At 41.8% G+C, this 24,155-nt stretch overlaps 1 protein-coding gene across 1 annotated transcript in view; it reads right to left on the bottom strand.

The window, feature by feature from the left end:
• flt4 (fms related receptor tyrosine kinase 4) overlaps window positions 1-24,155 on the bottom strand; it is a 47,185-nt gene that overhangs the window by 11,126 nt on the left and 11,904 nt on the right. The window contains exons 2-15 of the mRNA XM_026190106.1: window positions 17,929-18,025; window positions 16,327-16,601; window positions 14,518-14,639; window positions 14,240-14,411; window positions 11,514-11,653; window positions 11,264-11,435; window positions 9,432-9,549; window positions 9,110-9,294; window positions 8,679-8,844; window positions 5,710-5,845; window positions 5,069-5,177; window positions 2,691-3,050; window positions 1,970-2,116; window positions 399-530 (exon numbers count right to left, since the gene is read on the bottom strand). Of these exons, the coding sequence (XP_026045891.1) occupies window positions 399-530; window positions 1,970-2,116; window positions 2,691-3,050; window positions 5,069-5,177; window positions 5,710-5,845; window positions 8,679-8,844; window positions 9,110-9,294; window positions 9,432-9,549; window positions 11,264-11,435; window positions 11,514-11,653; window positions 14,240-14,411; window positions 14,518-14,639; window positions 16,327-16,601; window positions 17,929-18,025 (2,331 nt within the window). The remainder of the gene's footprint in view (window positions 1-398; window positions 531-1,969; window positions 2,117-2,690; window positions 3,051-5,068; window positions 5,178-5,709; window positions 5,846-8,678; window positions 8,845-9,109; window positions 9,295-9,431; window positions 9,550-11,263; window positions 11,436-11,513; window positions 11,654-14,239; window positions 14,412-14,517; window positions 14,640-16,326; window positions 16,602-17,928; window positions 18,026-24,155) is intronic.

Raw genomic sequence — 24,155 nt, 5'->3', positions numbered from 1 at the left:
GGACTGGTCTTTTACCAACTATAGGGGGCACTAAATTACAAAGTATTTGCCCCACAGCTTTCTAGTAAACTCCTTAAATAAAATCGTTAGAGTTAAATAAATGTGCTGGGCTGACTTTCAGCCATTGGCCATAAAACCTCTTCCAGCAAACTCATTCACCAGCTGGATGAGAAAACACAGTGTTTCACTGGCTGATGACTATGATTTGAGAGCCGCACATAACAAAAGCACAAAAACTAGAGTTACGGTGAGAGTGTGAGAGGTGAAGATGTGAGCTCAAGGACAACTGCGATTTCAGGCCTGAGTGCACTCGAAAAAGCACACGGAGAGAGCCGGGAGAGCGTATGGTGAATAGATTCAGGTGTCTCTGTGACTGTGTGTGCGTGCGGCTGTCTCACCGATGACGCTGACGGCGGCTGAGGAGTTGACACAACCGCGCTGGTTGCAGGCGGTGCAGGTGTAAAGACCGGCGTCCTCCTCTCTGACCCGCTGGATACTCAGCGTGCGGTTTGAATCCTGCAGCTGGATCCCTGCGAAGGAGGCACCGGGGGATGGGGTGGAGATGGGGGGGACTTGTTAGTGACACGCAGTCAAACCCATATTCGAAGCCTGTGCTGTGTGCTGTGACTTTAGTGCCACTTTTTCACCCTTTCGCATTGTGAATTCAGCACCATTTTCCACAGCGCCTTTTTGAATTCTTGTCACACCTCTGGACCTCCATTTGTAGCATTCATTTATTATTCCATCATCCCGCCGCGCACCCCAAACAGTCCCCTCTGAGTGATCCCAGGGCATCAGCTGTTATTCAGACTTGCATTGACCCACCCTACAGGCTCATCACCTTCAGATATTAAGAAGAGACTAAAAAGCTAATGAGCTGTGTCGGCCTGAGAGGGTTTTATGTGTGTGGGTGTGTGTGGATGTGTGAGGAGCTCTACAGCAAAAACATCATGACAGGAACTCCTGATACAAGTTCTATTTGACCCACTTGTTCCACAGTGTGAGTGTGTGGGATTGATGTGCGCTTGTAAAGGAAAGCAATGGTATCCTAGAACCAGACCTTTCCTTTTTATTTGGTTTCTGGATTGATAGCTAGGACAAAAACATTCTGAAGTGGTCCAATGTTTAGCAAAAACACTGCAATCTAATCCCAAAGACCATTTATCCATGACAGTGGAATGCTTGATCTGCATTTGACTAATCTCCTAAATCTGAACACTCGCAGGAGGTGAATTTTTCCAAGAAGACAACGGTGTAATCTTGAGAAATGGCAATGTCACAGACTCGACAAGGGGGCCGTGATAAAGTTGCAGCCGGTTGTGCCAAAAATGACTGAATACCACTGAAAAACACTTTGTTGTGCACACACAGCAACCTGCAGTGCATCGTGTTTGCACTGACTGTGCTGACCAGGAAGAAAGTGTAGAAGAAATCCTACACCGAGGCACAATTTACATGAGGAAAAATATTGTTCCAAGAGTGCAGGCTTGCTGGAGAGAATGTGTGACAGCAACGTTATTAGCATGTTGTTGACCAGGTTTGCAAAAACATGAGAGGGTAATGTCAAAAGCAATCGCACACACTGAGAAAAAACAATCCGAGGCTGTCACTCACAAAAAGAGCTACTTATGTTTCCACTTGGAAAACTGCACTGCAGTATTATAGCTATAGATTTCAGCTATTTTTGCGCCTATCAATCATTCAGAGGCAGAAAAGACAGAAAATAAAGCACAACATTAAACATACAAGAAGTTTACCTGAATAGCTGGACTGACATTTGATCACACTGAGTCGATGTATCTGTGTAAACATTAACAAAGCCTACTGGGATGTAAAGTGGATAATACGAGTCCCATCAAATAAAGCCTCACAGGGGCAGGCTTTCTGACTTCTTGTCGGCGTGCGTGTGTGAATGCGAAAGCCCCGTCCTACAAACACGTGTATGAGCTGCTGTGATTTATTCATGCACCTGACATTTGGTGGAGAGGCTGGTTGTCTTTGAACCAGAAGAATCGGGGCAGAGGTCTGCCCTCCACGTCGCACTCCATCGTGAGAGACTCGGTCACATTCACTGTTTGGTTGGTGAGGCTGCGCTTATAGCGTGGTGCCTCCAGGGCTGCGATGGGAGAGAGAAGGGAGAGCAAAAGCCAGAGACAGATCAGCAATGGAGAAGGTGAAATCAAAATTATTTCACTATATCGACACTATATCAACTCAAAGAGGGCAAATGTACAAGATGCACTATTGTGGGTTTGAAAATCAGGGCAAAAGGAAGAAGATCCCATTAAAGCGTACATATGTCCTCCAGGCACTGACGCAAGCTTACACAGCAAACAGCACGAGCGAGGCAGGAATTTGTTTGTGCTTTTCAGCCCTGCTGCATCTCAGCTCTGTTTTCATGTCCCTACATATTGATGCTGTGCAGGCATCAAGTATTTTCTCCATTATGTGTGGATGTGGGTATCGAGCTGCGTGGGATCTTTTGAGTGTGGGTATTTTTAAGCCTCTAGCATCTCAGCGCCAGTTCCGCTGCGACCCATGTGTGTTGCCACTGCCAAGGGTTGAGTTTTTCTCTATAATTAGTGGTGCAGCCTAGTGCGCTGGAGTTAGAGTGACTCTGCTTTCTGCATTCAGCGGTGTGTGTGTTTGCATCTCTGTGTCTGGAGCTTTAATTCCCCCTTATTGCTCACCTTTGACAGAGATGTATCTGAAAAGGCACTGTTTCTCCCCACTGCGTCTGCTCTGAGCCTCACATACGTAATGCCCTTCATCCTGCAGCTGGATGGAGTTAATAGTGAAGTCCAAGACCCAGCTGTTGGAGGGCTCCTGGAAGGAGAGCCCACCACGGAGAGCCTCAGCATATAGGTGCACGCTCTTGCAGTCCAGCTCCTGGGGCTTACCCTCCTCGTCCTGCAGGGCCCGAGGGTCAAGACGGTACCAGTGGAGCTGCTCATAGGTGTAATTATCAGCACTGCAAAGGAGAGACACTTTCTCCTGCTCCAGGGGATACTCAGACTGCTGGACATCTACATTGAAGCCCTCGGGGATGGCTTTAAAGATGAGAGAAGAACAGGCAGGCTGGTATGTTACCCTTACACAGAAAGGCTTTGAATTACACATCAATAAATACTCCTCAAAAAATGCCATTTATATAAAATATAAACCAACAAATGCATGTAGGACGGCCTTGTTATGAGGATCCCAGCAAAAATGAAAGAGAAGTTTTGTTTGTGCTTGCTCACAGGATTAAGAAATTCTGCAGCAACATTAGGCCTTGTTACACTGCCACTAGGCCCTTAATGGCAGGGCAACCTCAGTGTGAGTTATTTTCACAAGGACTATTTCTTTGGCATGGAAGCGTAAAGAGGCAACAGGGTGTTGGGCACAGACTTCTAATAGTTCTAAAAGAACAACCACAAGTTGCTTTGAGTGTTTTGAGTTGGGCTGCTATCACAAAGGAGCTCTACTTTTTTTTTTTTTGGTTGCGCCCTGATGTCCTGTTCTGGCCACCGGTGCACGGATGCCAGCGATTTCAGCCCGAACATAGCCTGCTGCGTCAAACCAAACCAACTTTCACATGGAAGATCATCACTTTTAAAGTGAGCAGTGCCCAAGTCAAAAGAAGGCACATTAAGTCATGTGTGCAGCCAGAAACCCTTCCCCCTGGCTTTTTTGTGGGGAGTGTACCCTATACTCCTCCTCCAGAGTTGGGCCAGAATTGGACAGAAAGTTCTACTGTGGCATGTGCCATCATGGAGCTCTTTTGTCCCCACAAACAAAACTGCAGCTCACCATCCACCCCCATTTGCTCCCCTGCGTCTCATGTTCTCAAAGGGGAATTCGAGTTGAAGTGTTGTCATTTTGACTCGCTGGATGTGATCCAGCACACGCTGCAAACGGGCACCTGCAAGTGGTCAGACCGTGACTTCCAGAGCGCAATCCAAGCTTAGCTGGGGTGCTGGAAGCGGCGCAGCAACCTTGATGTGCCAAATTGAAATCAGACATGCTTTTTGTTTTTTATTGGATTACTGGAACATTTGAGCACAGATCATACTACATACTGCAGCGCGCATTCTGTGTAGGCTTATCATACATTGAGTAGCTTTGTTATTCCTGCAGAGGATCAGAGCTGACTGAGTCCTGTGACAGAACAGAATGACCCATTGGCTCTTGTGCCCGGGAAATCAATTTGAAAATCTTTCCACCTTTTTTTCTTTTCGAGGTAATTAATTTTTCAAATCTAATTTTCCACCACAAACTCTGCTCAGCTTTATTGTAATAGAGTGCAGCAAAACTTGGATCATCATTGATCAACCTTTGGCTTTAAAACCAACCAAGCTCCTATTTTTTTCTCCCAGCTGAGGAAAGGCAGTTTGTTTGTTTGTCTTCTTTATGGATCGTCTTCAAGCTTCAGAACAATATACTAGGCCTCGGGGGACATGAGCGCTTGGGTTGGCTAAGCATTTGACCTTGACCTTCATTGTTAGTGCTCAAGGTCAAAGTTTATCTTGAAAAACATTTAAAGAAACCATGTCAAGTAATATATCATATGATAGATCTGTGCAACACACTTTTTGTCTTTTCAATATGACACCCTATGATGTCACAATGACGCTATAAAGTTTTGCAGAATCACACACTGGATGAATATGTCTTAAAGCTCGAGTTTTTATAGCTTATAGAAGCCAAAAATGCTCCAATCATATACTAAAGATAATAAAATACACAATTTTAGTATGTAATACTTCAAGGTCAAAGGTCAGGGTCACAAAAATAAGGAAAAAAGCTTTAGTTTCCATTCAATCCTCTCCAAACTTTGAAGCAACATAGTCATCATTCTTTGTTTAAGCTCTTCAAAACCGTATTTTTTTCAATACAACATAATATGACTTCACAATGACACAAAATATAATATAATATAGCACACTCGATTATGACCTTACCAATGCTAACATGAGCAAAGAATATCAAAGTTTTAGTATAGCCCTTGGCCTTTGGGGGGAGTTGCGCTCTGTGAGTGCTCCTGTTTCGCATTGTGTTTGAGAGATATCTAACCACACATACTCACTGGTTACATAGAAGTAGATAAGCCGCTCATCTTTGCCCACTTTGTTTTTAGCAGAACACTTGTACATGACGGACACGCTGGCATTGCGAATCAGAAGTCTGCTCACTCTCTGCGAGGCGAGGAAAGGAGGACGAGACTTTAATTCATGTCGTGGAGACGCACATTTTAAAAGAAAGTGCAATCTGCTGTCGTGTAAAAATCAGGTTTTCTGCTGACAGACCAACGACACACAAACTCGCTCAGGTGTGAGTGAAAAAAATAGGGCGTTTGCAGCGTGAGCGTGTGTATGTATAATTTCCTCTTACGGCTGTGGTTTATAAATGTGCAGGCGTGGGTACGCGTACATGTGTGCCTGGATGTGTTTATAACTAGAACTTGCAGGAAGTCTGCAGAGGAAGACTGTTCTAAATATTTCTACTGTGGAAATGGCTCTTGATTGACAAATTTTGTTATGGAGCTTAGAATTTGGGACACTTACATAAAAACATCACAGGTCACAGATAGGTCCACTTACAGAAAGGCCTTCTTATGGGTTAGGCCGTAATTATATTCTGTAATCCTTTACCCCAGAGAATCAATTTATAAGCAGAGCATGTCTGTCCACAGAAAACCAGTAACAATCGCAATGAGGCCTGACGAACCTTCTCTCGTCCATCCACAACTTCGAGAGACGACTCGATCGGCTCAATTTCATTCATCGCATTCTCCGAGTTAATGTCCTGCCAGTTCTGACATTCTGCAATCCTGTCACTCCTGCTCTTCCGGTCTTGTCGGGCCCTGGAGGGAAGCAGAAACACATTCATGACACCTCGCCTCATTGACATGTGCAGCACAGAGTGGGCAGTGGGTGAGAATTAAGGAGCACGTTGAACGATATCCTGATGTTTTATGAGAAGTCTTTTCCCGCAGACTGTATAGCATTTCACATCAGCTTGAAGCCCTGAGCCAATGCAATTATGTCCTAAGTGTCCTAGCAGTTAATGGACAAATTACTCTATCAATTATGACTATCCGCAGTGCGAACATCACAGGAAAACTAATGAAATTTCTATTTAGTATTTTCACCCATCTGCACTACTCTGCATTAGCAGAAGGCCACAGTTTTATTTTACTCTCTACATAATTTACTGATGGTAAATGTGCATACGAAAAAATGATAACTTGTAAATACCAATTTACAGTATTGTACTTTGCACATTGGATGCTTGCCCAGCCCTTGTACTTAACACATTTCAGCCAGTGGTGTTGGGGATTATAAACACAGAAATCAAATACCATCAGATTTTCATTTGAGCCGTCTGAAGAGTGTCTGATTGACAGCAGCTTCATCTTTCAGCATGAAAAGCATACCTGTGGAACACTATCAGCCCTCCCAGAGCACGGACCTCAACATTATTTTGACAGGCAACAGAACAAAAGGCAGCCAACCCATATGGAAAAGAAATAGTAAAAACTTATATGATTTACTCATGAAAGTGGCCATTTTCTCATTACTTTCATATATTGTTTTAGTAAGTATCCAAAACATACAAGTTTCATTATATAATTTTTCAAGGGATCTTATATCTGTTTTCACTCTTGTATGCTTTTCATACAAGTTTCACACAAGACAGATACAAACTTTATAAGATTTATATATATCTTTTCCATATGGGAACATCCAAACAAGTGCTTTGAATGTCCTTCAAGATGCATGGAGAACCTTTCCTGAAGACTACTTAAAGAAATGTCAAGAAAGCTGCCTGACAGAGTTCAGCCTGTGTTGAAGAATAAAGGTACAAACTCTGTGTTTGCCTTAGATACCATATTTATTTCAATAAATAGGTACACCTATTTCCCTTTATCCTAGCAGTATACAAAAAGCTGAGGTGCAATTCAAAACGACTGTAGATAGGCAGAAATTTACTAATTTATAAAACACAATATCCTTTTACTGACCGTAAAGAGATCGCATGCAGCATTTGGACCATAGGCAGAGTAATTTTAGCCTTTTCTCTTACTCCTAAATTACTTATCAAACTCCTCTTATTGGCACGTCTATGGCTCAGTAATTAGGATATTACACCTCCTTTGTCTAATCCATACTGTTTAAGAAGTGATGTGCCGCCTTAAAACCACCTACTTGTGAGCCAGGGGATTATTTGCTTTTCCTAGTTCTAGTCTCGATGCTAAGCTACGTTGATGAGGCTTCATATTTCGCATAGAAGTCTAGCAGCACTTTTAACAAGTCACTGAGCTCAGATATCGATAGCAGACCGTTCCTTTTAACTAAAAACAATCGTAAAACTGTGTGAGGGCCTGCTTTTTGTGTTCACTTGTTTTCTGTTGCCACATGAATGAGAGAGCTCCACAATGTGCTTTATGAGCAGATTTGTATATGCAACAAACAAGCACACACATACAGAGATAACATCAGACAAGACATTGCTCTCCTGAAAGTAATTTCTCAGGCTCTGAAGAAAAAGACCAGCACCACCGAGATTACAAAAGCAAACGCCTGATATTGTAAAATTACTTTCTTTCATCAAGCACACTTCATCAGGAACACACTGTGCTGCTACACTTAACAGGAGCCTGTGAGGAAGGACAGGTTTAGCTGGAAGTCCTTTGCTGTATTTTGGACCGTCACAATGGACAAGGAATTTCAAAATATTCAAAGAAAATTGAAAAAAAAAATAGAGGCAGAATTCACTGTCCATGAAATGGCATACTAGATCCACAGTGGCTAAAACAAAATAAAAACTGAGCACTTTCAGCCAAAATTAAACCAAAGCTGCCACTGCTGTGAGTTTCAGACTGCCTCTTAGACCAGGATCGAAACCTTGCAGCTGCACTCATGTTGCATGTTGACATGGAAAGGTCAGAACAGCAATATCTTCCAAAATTAAGCCTAGGAGGAAGACGGTAGAGGCAGGTGGATATTAGAGCAATATTCAGTGGAAGCGCACAAAACACAGGGGCTAAAGAAATAGGAAACAAGTGAGTATGATTGCATGTTTTATGTGTGTATTTGTATTGTGTAGCACTCTAGTTAGCTTCAATCACACCTGAGAGATTTATGTGCATTTCATGTGTGTTGTGTCTGTATGTGTGTCTTTGCTTATGCACAAAGCTGGACCATAGCACAGGAGAGTGACAGGCACATTATTACTGTGTGGGGGAGGAAGCTGGCTGGACATCGAGCAGACACTTTCCTTTAGTCTCCTCTTTCCTCCTTCCTTACCTCCCCTCTACCTTCCTCTATATATTAGCTCTTTTCATCCACAGCCACCCGCCCCGCTGCCCCCTTCTCTCTCTTCTTATCATCTCCTCCCTCTCTTGTTCACTCAGAGCCAGTGGATAATTTCACACTGACCTCTTCTTGTTATTTGGTCTCACATAACGCTTCATGCACAGCTCTTCCCGCCTTTCCTGTCTTGTCTGATGAAACCTTATCTTCACACACACACACACACACACACACACACACACACACACACACACACACACACACACACACACACACACACACACACACACACACACACACACACACACACACACACACACACACAGTTGCAAAACTACCAGTGCTATATAAGAATGAGTCTGGGGCTGAGGTTTTTCTTACACTCTGCTTTGGGTGCTGTTGAGGACACAGGGGCCCCAGGCCCTCCACTGCCAGCTGATGTTGGGAATAGGGACACCGTAGGCGGTGCATGTCAGCGTTTGGCTGCTGCCGCTGGGGTAAGGGCTGGATGGATCTGCCACCTCTTTTTCATGAATCTGAGGAGGAACTGGGGGAAGAAGAGAGCTAATAAATCAATTTTTCCAGGAAGTCATAACTTTTTTATGCTAGATACAAGTCTCTTTATAATTGATTCATGCAACGTTTTTACTCTTTTGCTCCTTTCTTTTGTAAGATTTTCAAATTAAATCTACAAAAATTCGACTTTCCTCACTTGGGAAGGCAGGGAATCTCTATAACTTTACACTGCTGCTTTGTTCCTAAAATATCTGGAGGGATTTTAACTGGAGGTTCACAGAGCAACACACACATACCGTTGACGACAAGCGTTATGTTGAGCTTCCTCTCTAGCCCAGCATCGCTGTTTTTCAGGACCACCGTGTACAGCCCGGAGTCCTCCTGACAAACATCCTTAATCTCCAAAACATGTTTAGGGTGCATCCTCATCCTTTTCATCTTGAATTCTGGGCGCTGGTTTATTAGCTTTCCGTCTTTATACCTGGTGGCACACACAAATACACAAAATGTGCTCCTACTGAGATGTCCTGCTCTTTAATTGAGCTACAAATCTCAGATTTGCGAGGCCTAATTATGCTTTTGGACATTTCCAATTACATTTAATGAGACTCCTCTTACCATTGCGTTTCGGGTGCCGGTAAGGCAGAGACATTTACTTGTAATTTGTATGACTTCTGGCCAGCAGTTATCTCCACAATCGGTCCAATTCTGTAGTCGAGGTGGATAAATGGTCCTTCTGGAATCAGAGGCATTCAGTTGTTTACATAAAAGGCTTTAAAATCTTAAGGTCAGAGTACGAAACACTCGCCTTCTCTCAGCTTAAAACATGGCAATCAAAAGCGTTATACGTGTCTCCACTGTAGTCAGCTTGGATTCAGTGAATAAATCCTCTGGTTCTGACTTTAAGTCACTTTTTAAGCCTTCAGCAGTAAATATTCGATTGATTTTTGGTAAAAGGAAAAATAATACATTAATTATTTTGCCTCATCTGAAAAAACCCTTTAATCCATAAACACTGCTCAATTCCAAATTCTAAGGTATTTTTCTAGCGCTTGTCCACGAGGTAAGGATGGTGCGCTGGGTTGCACGTGTCGTGGTTTTGGAGTTAGACACTGCTCAAGCAGATCTCTGGGCAGACTCGAGCAAGCCCTTAAAGCCCTTTTCCTTCTGGAAAAAATCTGAAAGTGAAGTTTTTCAAAAACATCAAAGAGAGAGCATACGACACCTTTGGTGCACCTTTAGATGTCAGAGTTCGCCTTTCATGTTTTCTGTGTTTAGTTATGCTCCTTTTACTTTGGTCTGTTTCACGTCACACATAATATCACAAACCAAAATGTTTGAAAATAAAGCTTTACAGTGATAAAGACCATGTGTGGCAGGAAAAATTTATGAATGTAATATGTTTCATTTTGATTTTTAAAAAATCGACACCAAATCGATACCAAATATCGATTTAATATTTTATGAAATAAAATGTTGATATTTTATTAAATAAATCCAACTACTCTGGTAAATGCAAGTGCAAGATGGCTCATCTCATGCACAGAAATCCTGAGGCAGCGTTAGAGCCAAACTCGAGGGGACTCGACTCAACTGGCTGCCAGCTGCCTGTGTTCTGGTTATACTCCTACAGACCTGGGAGGTTGCAGAGTACAAATATAATAGTTAAATGTGAATTTCTGTGTGAAGTGTAAATGTTTCTGTCTGTGTAGAGAGCAACAGATGATTTACCACAGTTAACCAATGCATTATCAGGAGTAGATTGCATGTAATTGCCAGCTAAGTGGCAACATTTATGGCAGTTTTTTTGTGCTGATGTTGGCATGTTATACAATCTCATTTGCAGCAAAAATAACAGATGAAACGAGATAACTTCAGCTTATTGGATAAAACAGATATTATAACAGAAAGCAATATATGTTATTGGAATACTCGGCATGTTGCAAAAAGTTAAAAATCACAATAATATCATAGTGTGAGTAAAGTATTATGATAATTGTAAATATCAACACTTCACTTTTGATTCCACAGAGGCATCCGATGGAAGACATAACACTTATTAATAAAAAGCATAGCATTATTGAGGCACTGCAAATTATTTAATCCCAACATAATATGGTATCGTGGGGTGATTCTTACCTCTATTAAATATGTGACTTCATTAATAACTTAAAACTATAACTTAACTATAAACTACAATTGTCATGAAGGTAGCATCAAACACAATCTAATGCAACTGATTGGCGTGACAGAGGAGGATGCTGAGGACAGGGTGAGATGGAGGCAGATGTTTGGTCAAGTTTTTCATTACAGGGATTATTGTGGAGACTGACCATAACTGCACATAGAGCTGGATTATTTGCTATGTTTGCCAGCATAACTGTAGATTTGGATGATTAATGCAAACTTTAAGAAGACTAATGTATGGACAAAAAAATAGAAAGTCTTACCATAAACTACGACCTGAGTTTGTTGGGTGTAAGTCCCGTCCATGCTGGTAACATTGCAGGTGTATCGGCCGGTGTCTGTGACATTGACACTGTGGATGGTCAGGGCGCTAGAAGCCGTTGTGGCTTGAGACAGAGATTCACGGAGGGTGGTAACTTGCACCAAGTCATTCGCCTGGTGAGGAGAAACAAACTGTGATTGTAAATTCAGGTTTGCTTCTTACTAACACAACATGCGATGCACTGCTAGTACCTGTTTGCTTGGGTAAGACCACTGGATGTCCACCCCTGCGTTGAACTCCACCATCGCTGTGCAGTTCAGGGTGAGGGCCTCCCCCACTAACAGCTGTACTGGCTCCTCAGGAAACAGCTTGACATCGTAAACCTGACTTCCTGTCCGTGAAAATAAAAGGGCGAGGTAGACCCAGACAGAGGTAGGGAGACAGTGAGAGAGGTCAGAGTGACATTGTCAGCAGTTTTTCCTGAGGAAATGACTTTCCTTTGGACCTGAGAAGCCATCCCAGGCTACTCTAAAACTTTATATATACATACACACACACACACAATTTTATATATATCTAGATGTGTGTGTGTGTTTGTTTATATATGTGAATAAAACTGAAGTGAAGCATCAATCCCGTTTTGCACACTGGACAGTGTATCTGATGTTTAGGTCATTCTCTCTGCATGGAAATGACTTTGCACGTAAAAGAAAAAAGGCAGACTGTGATTACTGATTGTTTATGCAGTCCATTAGTGTGAAGAGTGAAGCCTCTCCGAGTTTCTCCTCTGACTGATGTGGCTATTACATTTGGCTGGGAGCGGTGAATATGAGTTTCCATTTGCCCTCTGAAGACAGAGGTGAATGAGCTCATACAACAGAGCGTAGAGCATCTGGATCACCCTGAGTTCACGCGCTATGAGAGGGAAACTCAACATAAAGTCTCTCGCCTTTTCAGCTTAGTTTTTCAAAATGTGATTATGCCTTCCTTTTCCATCTGCTTCTCTTTTCTTCTTTTCTTTTAGTGCTTGTGACATAATGACTCCATCCTTACATAAAAATGGAGTTGTTTTAGAGGAAATTACATAATTAAATAAAAGCCTCAAAATTGTCAGCATTAAGGCTTAATTGGCTCGTCGACTGCCATGGAAAATTATGGGGACAGGGCAGTCAGTCTAGCACCACCTTTGATTTTCTAGCTAATTTCTCTTTCAACAAGAGCAGAGAGTCAAATCTAATTCAAATATTTGTCCTGGGTCGGGAGTGTTTTTGTAACTCTGTTCACCCATCCATCCAATTTTCTGCTGCTTTATCCGGGTTTGGGTCGCAGGGGCAGCAGTCTAATCAGAGATGCCCAGACCTCCTTTGCCCCAAGTCACCTTTTCCAGCTCTTCTGGGGAGGGGGAGCGGACGCCAAGGTGTTCCCAAGATCACATAGAAATAATCTTTCAGTTTGAGCCACAGCAGAGATAGCGTGAGCTCCTCATTTCTACTCCTTGCATCTTATTCTTAATTTAGCATACCAACATACTGATACACCATCAACATCAGTGCAGACGCTTCTCCAATCTTTTCGTCAGTCTCCTGCTCCACTCTTCCCTACTTGTAAACAAGACCATGAGATAACAGCACTTCTCCTGAGGCAGAAAATCATTCCCAGCACAGAATGTGCAATCCACCCTTTTCCAGCTGAGAGCCGTGGCCTTGGACTTGGAGGTGCTAATTGTTATCCCTACTGCTGAAAAACTGCCCCAGTGCAAGTTTGCAATCATCCCTCAGTGAAGTCAAAAAAGCACAGACATGATCCTGAAACCACTGAACCTGAAACCTTTTGCCCCTTGGCTGCACCTAGAAATTCAGCAAGAAACAGATATGGTAACAAAGGCAGCACTGCCACAGTCCAGTACCCACCGGGAATAAGTCTGATGTCCTGCCAGCAATGTGAACCAACCATGTCAATTGTACAGGGACTGAAAAGCTCTTGAAGCACCCTACAGAACATCCCAAGGGATGTGGTTGAATGCTTTCTCCAAGTCTATAAAAATTGACTGGTTGGGCAAACTCCCAAATATTTCTACTGGAAAAGCAAGAAAAGAGCTGGGCCATTGCTCCATAACCAGGAAGTAAACTGTGTTATCTTTCCTAAATCCTAGCACTCCCCTGGGATAAACGTTCCCAGCGAGGATAAGCAGTGTGATCCCTCCCGAAGTTGGACCACCACCCTAGTTTGCAAATCCAAAGGTAATAACTTGCACTTGGTGTTGCAGAACTGTGTCATACAGGAAAGTTGCTCAATACCGCCCAGCCAATATTATCAGTCAATATTAGCTATTTGCAGATACATTATATGAGCAAATAATTTACATTTATTTTACAACAATGAGAATTAAAACAGGAAAAAAAAAACACTGGAGAAACACCCCTGAGCTATGTTACAAGTGTTGCATAGTCTGTCCACCACAGCATACTCTGCGACTTCCCTGTTGGCAATGCAGGTGTTTAGAGTTCCATTAACACAACAACCGATTGATCTAAACAAGTAATCCACAACTTCGTGTGACAAAAAAACAAGATTGTTTTTACCCTGCATTGTTATATTATCTTAGCAGGGACACATTATCTTGTTTCGTGTACTTGAAAGAAAAAAAGATATTGGCTGATATATCAGATTTTTATGTTAACAAATATTAGTGTCAGTCTTAGAAGTCCTATATCGTTCAGGCTCGAATCCAGACCTATGAGAAACTCAGAGCGGATCTCATCCACCTCAAGGGATCTGCCCAAGATTTTTAACTAGCTTAATGTTCTCAGTTACAGTAATGACCCAGTCTTCTCTGTGTCCCAAAGCTCTGTGGTGTGTCATTTAATGCTTGAAGTTAAAAGTTCAGCTAAGAGTTCAGCTGTTGCCTTTTGGTAGGACTTTGTGATAAATACCTAAGGATACTTTTGAAACCTTTGGAGGAAACATACTGTTTTACCTGTAGTGTGGAACACGTAGCTGTCCGAACTGTACCAATTGCCTCCCAGCATAGCAGCACAAGAAAGCATCAGGAGAGGTTCCTTGTCTATGATGTTTTTGGGAATGGACCAGCCCCGCTTGTTGTCCCATCTCAGCCTCTCCTTCTCCAGTGGCCAGGGATTGTACCACATCTAAATGCACAAAAATGATTGCTGCTGTTAAAATCATCAATTTAAGCACCAGCTGAAAACTTTAACTGGAGGAACAGAGTGTGAGAAATATGTTTTGGGCACAAACCGTTTTCAGGGTGACATTCAGATCAGGCACTGTGACCAGGCATGGCACTATTACATCCGTGGAATGGCTCTTGATGAAAATGGTCTGCACGCTGCCGCTGTTGAGGAAGGGCTGCTCTGGGTCTGGATGCAGACAGAGAGAGACAGGGAGCAGGGAGGTTAACCCCGATAGCAGCTGGGGTAATGGCAGCTATTACTGAGTTAACTTCATGTATGGCCAGCCAGATCTCCCCCATCCTGATAATGACCCCCAAGGACACACCTCATGTGTAGTTTATCATGATTACCAACAGCTCAGTCTGTCCCCGCCTAGCAAATAGCGGTAAGGACCTCTATTACACATCAACTGAGAGACAGACAGCCAAGAGGTTTAATCATCCTCTAAACAGTGTTACAATTTCACCTCAGGCTCTCTGGTGATGGAAAATATCTCTCCACTGTGTTTCATTCTTAACACCTTGATACTTCCCTTTTTTGTTGCTGCAGCTACCGATGCTCAGGACTTTGGGAGGCATCGCAGCAATTGTTTTGGCAATTTACACTGCAGCTCTTATCACCATAAAAGCTAATATTCCCTCAGCAAGAGATTATGTTATTATAAAAACCTTTATCTCTCCCGCTTTGCTGTCAGTACCGGCGATGTTTGAGCAGCAGCAAATATGTTATATGACATCCGAGCTTTTCTTCTTACGTCTTGTTTTGCATGATAAGCCTTCAGTTATTTCCATACTTCTTGTTTTTTCTGCACAACTCAAACCTATCACTTTAAGCTTCTGCAAGGCCAAACAAAAAGTCATATCAAGAGGCTTATATTTCTGCCCTGCAGTGGACTGAACACACACACACAAGCAACAGAAATAATAGACAGCGTTTCGCACTTTAACGTCTTCTCAATAAATCACCCGTAGGTATCAGACTGCAGGAAGAGATCTGCTACTTGAGGCGAGGACAGGTTGCAGAGCAGGCTGAGCAGGTGTTTGTGTGCTTTGCATTATTCTACACATGTAAAAATACAGTATATTCATGTATTCAGATCAACGTCTGCACTCATATGCGCGTTTAGAGCATAGCGTTAGAGCCCTGAAGGAGTAAAAGGCTGACATCTGCCCGTCTAATTGAATCCACATGTGTCCCCTTTATCCTTCAACACACTGGGTCTAATTTATGGCTGCAATTCCATCTGCTTATGATCAGCCCCCCGGATAGATCTGTGGAAACTGTTTTGGCACCTTGTCTGAGGGGATAAACAGGCGTTTCACATGAGTGGACTGGTCAGCAGGATTCCCCGCCATGACAATCATCTGTCTCTCCATGTGCCTCCTCTCCCTCAGCACACGGAGCGAGGAAAAGTAAAGAGACAACCCTTAGGGACAAGTCCTGAGTTCTAAAGTTCAAACTATGAGCTAGTCTGAAACTTGTATATGGCAAAAAAATACTGATAGCGAAACACATTTCATTGGTGTTCTTTGATATGTTATTCATTTCGATATTACGAAAAACAAATAGCGCATTAATGCTTTAATTAGCTTCCCATTCCTGTCTTTATCAAAAGCTTTGCATGGCTAATATCTGAATCCTGCCAACTTCCAGGGTGTGACCGAGGCAAACTCAACAATTTCCACTTCTAGTAACAGAGCGTCTGCTTTGATATTAGAGTAATATTCAAAACAGGAGATCTGCTTCCACAGGATGGCTACCAAAGAAAACAGAAATAAGGACTAAAGGTTCCACATAGCCAAGCCAAAGAGCTGCGGACCAGATCAAGCAAGGGGATGAAATTTTAGCACATTTGCAGGCTTGTGTGACTCACCCATGACAAAGACATAAATGCTGGTGGCAGTGGTGCCTTCAATGATGGCCTTGGCATCCTTATATGAGCAGCGGTAGTACCCCGTGTCTTTGGCCTGTGCCCCATTCAGGACAAGCTTCTTGCAGTACGGCAATTCCAACTTCCCCGGACACTCGCTGACTAAGGCCACCCTCTGCCCGGGGGCTGAGGTGGTCTCCAGCTGGGAGTGACGCTGGGTTAGGTCTCGTCCAACCAGAGTCTGATCAGGCCAGGCCCAGGCCAGAGTATTAGATCCCCTGAAGAGATGTGAAAAGTCAAAGGACACAGAACAGATTTAATCTTAGTACTTAAAATGAAAAGTTGTATTATTGGAATTAACACTCAGATTGTCACATTACTTGTGGTGTACCACAAGGTACACTCCTAGGTCCTTTAGTTTTTTCTTTTTTTTACATGATTCCATTTTACCAAAGTATCCAATGTCATAAAGTCTCTCTTCATTTCCAAGCAGACAATATGCAGATATGCATTAGCTGACATCTACCTGTTCTTAGATTGTTTATTAGTGATGTTAATTATTCGATTGCATAAAACTTTCTTTCTGCTTATCAGTCAAAATACTCTGTGCTAAATAAAGACATTATTATTACATTTTTGTTACATGTTAAGTAAAAAAACGACAGTGTTTGTGTGACTGTGAGTGTGCATTTTGCACTTGTAGTGCTATAAATTTTCCAGAGCATCTGTACATCCTTGTTTGCTTTGAGCTTTGTCACATAAATTCAGTTATGTTAACCCAGAGGCATTACGATTGCAACCATAATTGCTGCCTGAAAACCGATAGCTATGCTTTCATCACCTTGCTCCACTAAACAGCAATGACAGAAATGTGCACATGGTGCCAAAATGTGATGGCTGGAAATGACACAAACATGACAGATGATAATTTAAGTATTTTACAGCCTCAGTGAATAATTTTCCCTTATGGGAGGTTTATTTTTTTTAAAGATGAAAACATTTATCTGAGAAATAATCTGGAAAAGACCAAAAATAATATCAGCTTTAGCAAAGACAGCTTTTCTTCTTCTTTTTTTTTGTTCACCACAAAAACAAAATGGTTAAAGGAGGGACTGCTTGGGGCAGCAGACAGCACAGCTGAGATTTTATAGGGATATAGGATCATTATCATGAGTTGATTCATATATGACAGAGGCTCAGTTTAAATCGGATCTGGCTTTGCTTTAGAACAAAAAAAATCTCTTTCTTATAAGACATGGCCCATTGTTTATATGGTTTAGAAAAAGCAGAGTAAAACAAGTGCAGACTTTTCTTATTTAAACTGACAGTTTGCATCACAAATGTAAGACGTATAAAATGCTATGAAAACTATTAGCAATGCATGAGTGTCCAAATCCTTTGTTCACGAAAGATGCAATAAAACTGGTAACTTTTTCTGAAAAATGAACTGTAGCAGAGTCGAAATGTATTTTTCTCATTTGTTGATTGCAAGTAACACATTTTTTTTAATCTATCAATGATGATTTTTTGTAATTTCCTGAAAAAACACACAGTTTGTCATGCACAAGTGCATGTAGTCAGTCCAAAACGAGAAGACACACATACCTGCATGTAAGAGTGAGTGTTGTGTGGGCTGCAATCACTAGTTCGTCTTTGGGGCTGTCGAGGACGGGTGGAGTCATAGAATAGCCTATCACCAGACCTGCGGGAATGAACAAGCCAACTGCATTAGAATCATGTTACACAGGTCAGTCAAGACCTAGTGTTTTTGACAGAGCTGCTGGTAAGCTGTCAAATCTCTGAAACACATCGGGAATCTGAAATCTGACACAGTGGTTATTACATTTACAAGCTGTAAGGCAATCTGCGGCTAAAGGAACTGGTCCCTGATGCTGAAAAACACCCAGATAGAGAAATTACGGCTCGCTCGTGAGGCAATGCTGGTGTGATCTCTTTACCTCCGCCTCTGAAACAGCCACACAAACCATTTGCCCTTGATTTATTACAAATGCATTCACTTCACTCATCGGTGCTTGGTTAATATAGCTGGCCTAGAATGTCATTACCATAGTAGAGTCCCCTCAGGGTGCTATTAGCGCTTAGTCAGACTCTGCACCTACAGTCGATCATATATAAAAGTGTCACCATGACTTATGCTCCACCTGGATATCATTAGAGATGAAAACACACACTGTGCTATTGCAGGGACTGAGTGGCTGTGCGGTAGTGGAGAGGCTTTCTGAGCATTTACAAAACAAATCATGACCATTTTCCCACATCAGACTGAATAAATAAATACATAGTGTGCTTCAAGGCACTTTGTTACAAAGCGATGCACAAACATCAAAACAAACTGAGAAAATATGCATGGATAAGCATCATAAACAGTAGACTACAATATAAAAACCCCTGCACTCCATATGTAAAATGTAAATAAAAACAAAGCAATGATTTTTATTCTCAAAATTTCCTCTGCACAAGAGACGAGGCTGAAAATCAGTATTGAAATCTAAGATCTTCACACCCTCAGGTGCCACTGCCTTGAAAACAGACATGTCTCTGTTGTGGAAGTCATTGCATAGGCTGAAGGACACTTCCAGAAACCACTATCTGTGAAAACTGTTGACCGTGCCATCCATAAAAGCAGGTAAAAGCTCCATCATCCAAAGACAAGCTATATGCGAACACAATCCTGAAACACTTTCTAAGGGGTTAAGCTCATTTAAAATGGACTGAGGACATTTGAAATTAGCTTGTGGAAAACTGATCTGTGTTCAGAAAAATTTAAATGTGGAATTCTTTTTGGAAAACATGGATATGGCATCTATGATGGTATGAGGGTGCATTAGTGCCAATGTATCTTACACATCTGGAAAGGGACCATCAATTCTGAAAGGTAATACAAGTTTCAGAGCAACATGTGCTCCCATCCATCGTGTCTTTTTTAAGAAAGGCCTTGCATGAAACAATACTTAACTGCATATTGCAGCTATTACAACAACTTGGCTTTATAGCAAAAGAGTCCAGTTTCTGAACTGATCTGCCTGAAGGCCAGATCTTTCACCATCTCAAAATATTTTGTCCCATTATGAAACAAACGATACAACACTGAAGACCCAGGACTGTTGAACAGCAAGAATCGTATATTATCCCCTATTGGATTTGTAAGTTTCCTCACTTCCAAAGAAATGAACTACCTCCAATTTTTATGGTAGTTTCATTTTAATGAAGAGAAACAGAATATCATCTAAAAATCCAGAAAAACACCTTACTTGAAAGTTAGAAAGTGATTTGCAAGGCATTGAGTGAAATTGGTATTTGATCTTTAAGCAAAACATGAAGTGGTACTTGGTGAAGAAACTTCTGTTGGCAACCACAGTGGTAATATGCTTCTTGTGGTTGGGATTTTGGGCCACTTCTCTCACCCAAGACTTGAGTAGGGAGACCTGCAAAATTTCAGTCCATTACGGCATATTATGTTACCAGTAGTGTCCTTGGCCACTGTGGTCCCAACTGCCCTCAGATCATTAACTAGTTCCTCCCGTATAGTTTTGGACTGACCCACAGCTTTTCTCCTGATCATCTTCAATGCCATGAGGCACTGTCACCTTCTCACCAAGCTTACTGCTGATGGTCTTGTAGCCCATTCCAGCCTTGTGCAGGTCTACAGATTGTCCCTGACGTCTTTTGACAGTTCTTTGGTCTCACCCTTGGTGGTGGAGAGGTTTGAATGGAAGAAATGGATTCTGTGGACATGTAGCACACATGTCCACATGATGAGTTGCGATCAGGAGTATTTGTAATTGATTGATTCATTGACTGGTTTTAATCTGCGTGTCACATGGGCACACAACCAATCTGTGGGAGCCAGAGTTTTGGCTGGGTTGTAGGGGGTAAAATGCTTATTTCACTCAATAATAAGCAAATCAATTTACAATTTTCAGGTATGTGTTTTTTTTTTCTGAATTTTTTAGTTGATATTGTGCCTTTTTCCATTAAAATGAAAAAGTCGTAAAAACTAGAGACTGATCATTTTTTGTTAGATGTGAACAAAGCTACAAATTCAGCAGGACAAATGCACAAATAGAGTTATGCAAGCAGCTGAAAGGCTATACAAATACCTTTCATATATTGGATCAGTATACTTTCTTTTATAAGCACACAAATCTATCTGGGGTCAAAACATTTGTACAATGGAGCTGCATATGCGCATTTTATATTACTGACTCACACATCTTCTAGGTCTAGGCAACAGCAGCTGAAGTGCCCAGCAATGGTTTCACAGCAGCCAGTCATGACCTGCTGCCAATCAAAAGTCAGAGATCTGTACAGCTGCGAATCTTAAACACCAGCCTCGTTCCTCCTACATGTCCCGCCGCCCAGGGAGCATCACAGAGCCAATTTATTCATATGTAAATTTTTCATTTTTACAATGTAAGCCCAGCTTCCTTTCAAAACTGCAAAGATTTAAAAACTTCAAATGATAATTTCTTAAAGAAATCATAAGCGATTTCGAAAAATATGCTGATTTGCTTTCTTGCTGTGACTTAGATAAGAAAATCCACGCCAGTCTCACATCTACATGCAGCTGCAATCAACAGGCGGTTAACTGAGCTTATCACAAAGGCGAAAACTGAGGCTGCCTAGCGAGCTGCAAATACACAAAATACAATAAAGCTCAGAAACAAAGTGGACTAACGGAAGAAATCTGCAATAATAGCTGAAACATCTGATGCTTGACTAACAGGCAGAAGTATGCTGTAACTTCCTGTGTCGCAAAGCACGGTAAAAATAGGCAAAAATTACAATAAAACAATGCCCCAGATGTGTCCAGGTTTTTATTATAGCCTGTCTTATTTGCAGTGTTTCTATTTTTGGTTATGTTTTGTATATTTGCAGTGAGCTGCTTTTGACATGTAGGTGGCAGATTACTCAGAGCCAAGCTAGCTGTTTCCCACCGGTTCCAGTCTTTATGCTAACTTTAGATAAACGGCTACCTCAGCCTCAGCAGTTATCTGTAGTTTGGCCAAGAAAGCAAAGAAACATCTCCCCTATAAATTTGAAAGTTGTATTATGTTATTATTCCACTAAAAAAAGAGAGCTAAAATAATCCCCTTTAACTTATCCTGATTTATTGCTGCAGGAGATAATAACTGTTAACAGTAAAACTGTCACTGACATCTTCTCACAGATGTTAAAACTGACATTAGTGAATTATTCAGAGCTAATATTGGCATTCTCAACAAAAACAAACATGCTGAAGGCTGCAGTGGGAGTCGGTGGCAGTCCATAAATCATTCCCAGTTTGGTGCCCAGCAGGATCTTCCTTCCTTCCTTTTTTCCGAGATCTTTACTTTGCCTCGGAGGAATAGCAGAGACTCCCCCAACGTATTGTCTCTGCTGTCATGTGAACTTGCCACCAGATTCAGTCCCATCACCGTTTGAGATGCTGCAAAGCCAAACAGCGGGCTGTGAAAATTGCACACACAGAGGCCAGGGGAAAGTGAGAAAGGAAATTCCTGTCAGGACAAGTCCAAATTTCTATTTTAAGATGCGTGGATTTCCTTCCCACAGGAACCAGGAGAAAAAGATCATCTCGAAGATTCTTTGCTCATTTTTTAAGGACGGCAGATAGCTCCAGCAAAGCTCTGGACCACCCACACCTTTCCATTCACAGACCTGGATGCAGAGTGTAATGGGAGACCTACAATATTTCATCAAGTTCATGAATTTTTACATTCAAATGACTGAAAAAATAATGAGGTAGCTTTAGAATAGAAATAAACTTTATTTTCTTTATTGATCACCTTAATGTTCGCATCAGCATTTTATGTCAACAGTAGATTAAATGATGTGTGCTAGTAAAATGTGCACAAAGATATGAATCATTTATTGTGACGAATTTGCGAAAATTGCCAACTGTGCCTTTCAGCACTTTGGATCACTTTTATGTTTGTCAGCTCTTTGTTATCTTTCCTGCCACAAACTTTCATTCACTGTCTTTTGTCCTCAAATACATAATTTTGAAGAATTGGGCCATATCGCCATTCCTAACAGAGCACTTTTCTTTCAGACGTCAGGCTTACTTGTGGTTCCTAGAGTTTATAAAAGTAGAATGGGAGGCAGAGCTTTACCCTCACTCCCAGCTCCACCCCTAAACTAGCCTGTTTCTGCAGGAGGTTTCTTCCTGTTTAAAGTGAGGTTTTCCTTCCCACTGTCTCCAAGTTCTTACTCATAGGGGGTCATCTGATTGTTGGGGTTTCTATCTAATATTGTTCAGTCTTTACCTTAGAATATAAACCACCTTAAGCTGACTGTTGTTGTGAATTGGTGCTAATCAGAGCGGCATAAAAAAAAATGCTAATTTCTGATACCAAAAATTGTTACCACCACTTAGAAAAAAATGCTTTATAGACGTGCATTTTTCTGAACATGGCCTCTCATGCCTCTGTGAGTAGTAGCTGTTCTAAAAAAATTAAAGGTAGAGGTGGTGTTATGTCCAGAAGGAGGTCAGTATGGATGACCGGGTGCACAAAATGTCACACTTGGACAATGAAGTCTACTGTTTACATCCCTTTAAGCACCACTTAGGTGCATAAACTTTTTTAAAGAGCTATTGTTAAAAACAATAAAAGAAAGTACAAATGACAAATTAATTCACTAAGCAGATCCGCCACAGAAATAATATCAAAGAGGTGGCAGTGAACAGCGCACACTCTGCCACCCACACATCTGACTTTATTCATTTCTGCCATTTTTTAATTATTCCCCACAAATTGAACCACCTTCATTACAGCAATCTGTACAATAGTGTTGGACTAAAATGATATCGATCTCTGACTCTAGAGATACAGTTGACATACAAACAATATATAATATGTAAGAATCCTGCACGCAGGCTGACATATGGTGACAGCTGTTAGACGTGCAGACTGAGTGATGAACTGGGTCCTAAATCCCCTTTGTAGATGAGTCTCGGTGATGGATGCTTCCCTGAGAAAAATCTGTTGGGAGATCACACACTGGCAAGCCACACGCAGATTTTACATCACTTTTGAAATGTCATTAATGACTGGCATGCCTGAGAGATAAAATGCCAAGCTGTTGGAGGTGTAGGTTGTTGAAGGAGGGGAAGCTACAACACAAACATTTACCATTACCGTGAACACCTCAGCGTGCAGTAGATGTGTGTGTGTCACAGGAAAGGGAAAAGCAGCATCACACCCACACGGAGTTGAGCTAAAAGCTCCCAGAAATCACAGATCATTCAAACTGACAGAATTAATGTCATATACGCCGATGTTTGCTGAGCTCAGCACCTCTGAAGCGGCAGTCTGAAAATAACGTGCACCAACTCGATAATTTGGATTTCTTGTGTATCACTCGTCATCCTAAGTGGCTATCTCGCATCTGCTGAAGGAGTCGGAACTCATTTTGTGCTGGGTTTCGCATGACTGCAGGTCGAAGCACCGCTGACCTCTCTGCTGATTGATGAGTGGCGGAAGGGAGTATATACTGTAGGTGACTCTCATCCATGTTAGTGCAGAGGCTGCTGTTTCTTTCACCCCGTGTTTAACAGCGATGGCAAATTTTTGTGCCAGATGTCAATATCTTCCATATGGATGTGCTTCAAAATGTATACGCTCTCTTTCCAAACCGCGAAACCCCAGATATGGAGACCTGTCACTCCATCAGCTGCACAAAGCGTTTCAGCACATATATATAATCCCATTAGTGTTTGCTTGCACTCTGTCAAATACAATTAAAAACACACGAGGCGAATGCCAAAGTAAACCGAACACATCGGATCCTGAAAGTTTGGGGCTGATAAC

The sequence above is a fragment of the Astatotilapia calliptera genome, chromosome 2 (assembly GCF_900246225.1).
Source record: "Astatotilapia calliptera chromosome 2, fAstCal1.2, whole genome shotgun sequence".
Taxonomy (NCBI): domain Eukaryota; kingdom Metazoa; phylum Chordata; class Actinopteri; order Cichliformes; family Cichlidae; genus Astatotilapia; species Astatotilapia calliptera.
This window is presented reverse-complemented; position numbering and strand designations above follow the sequence as displayed.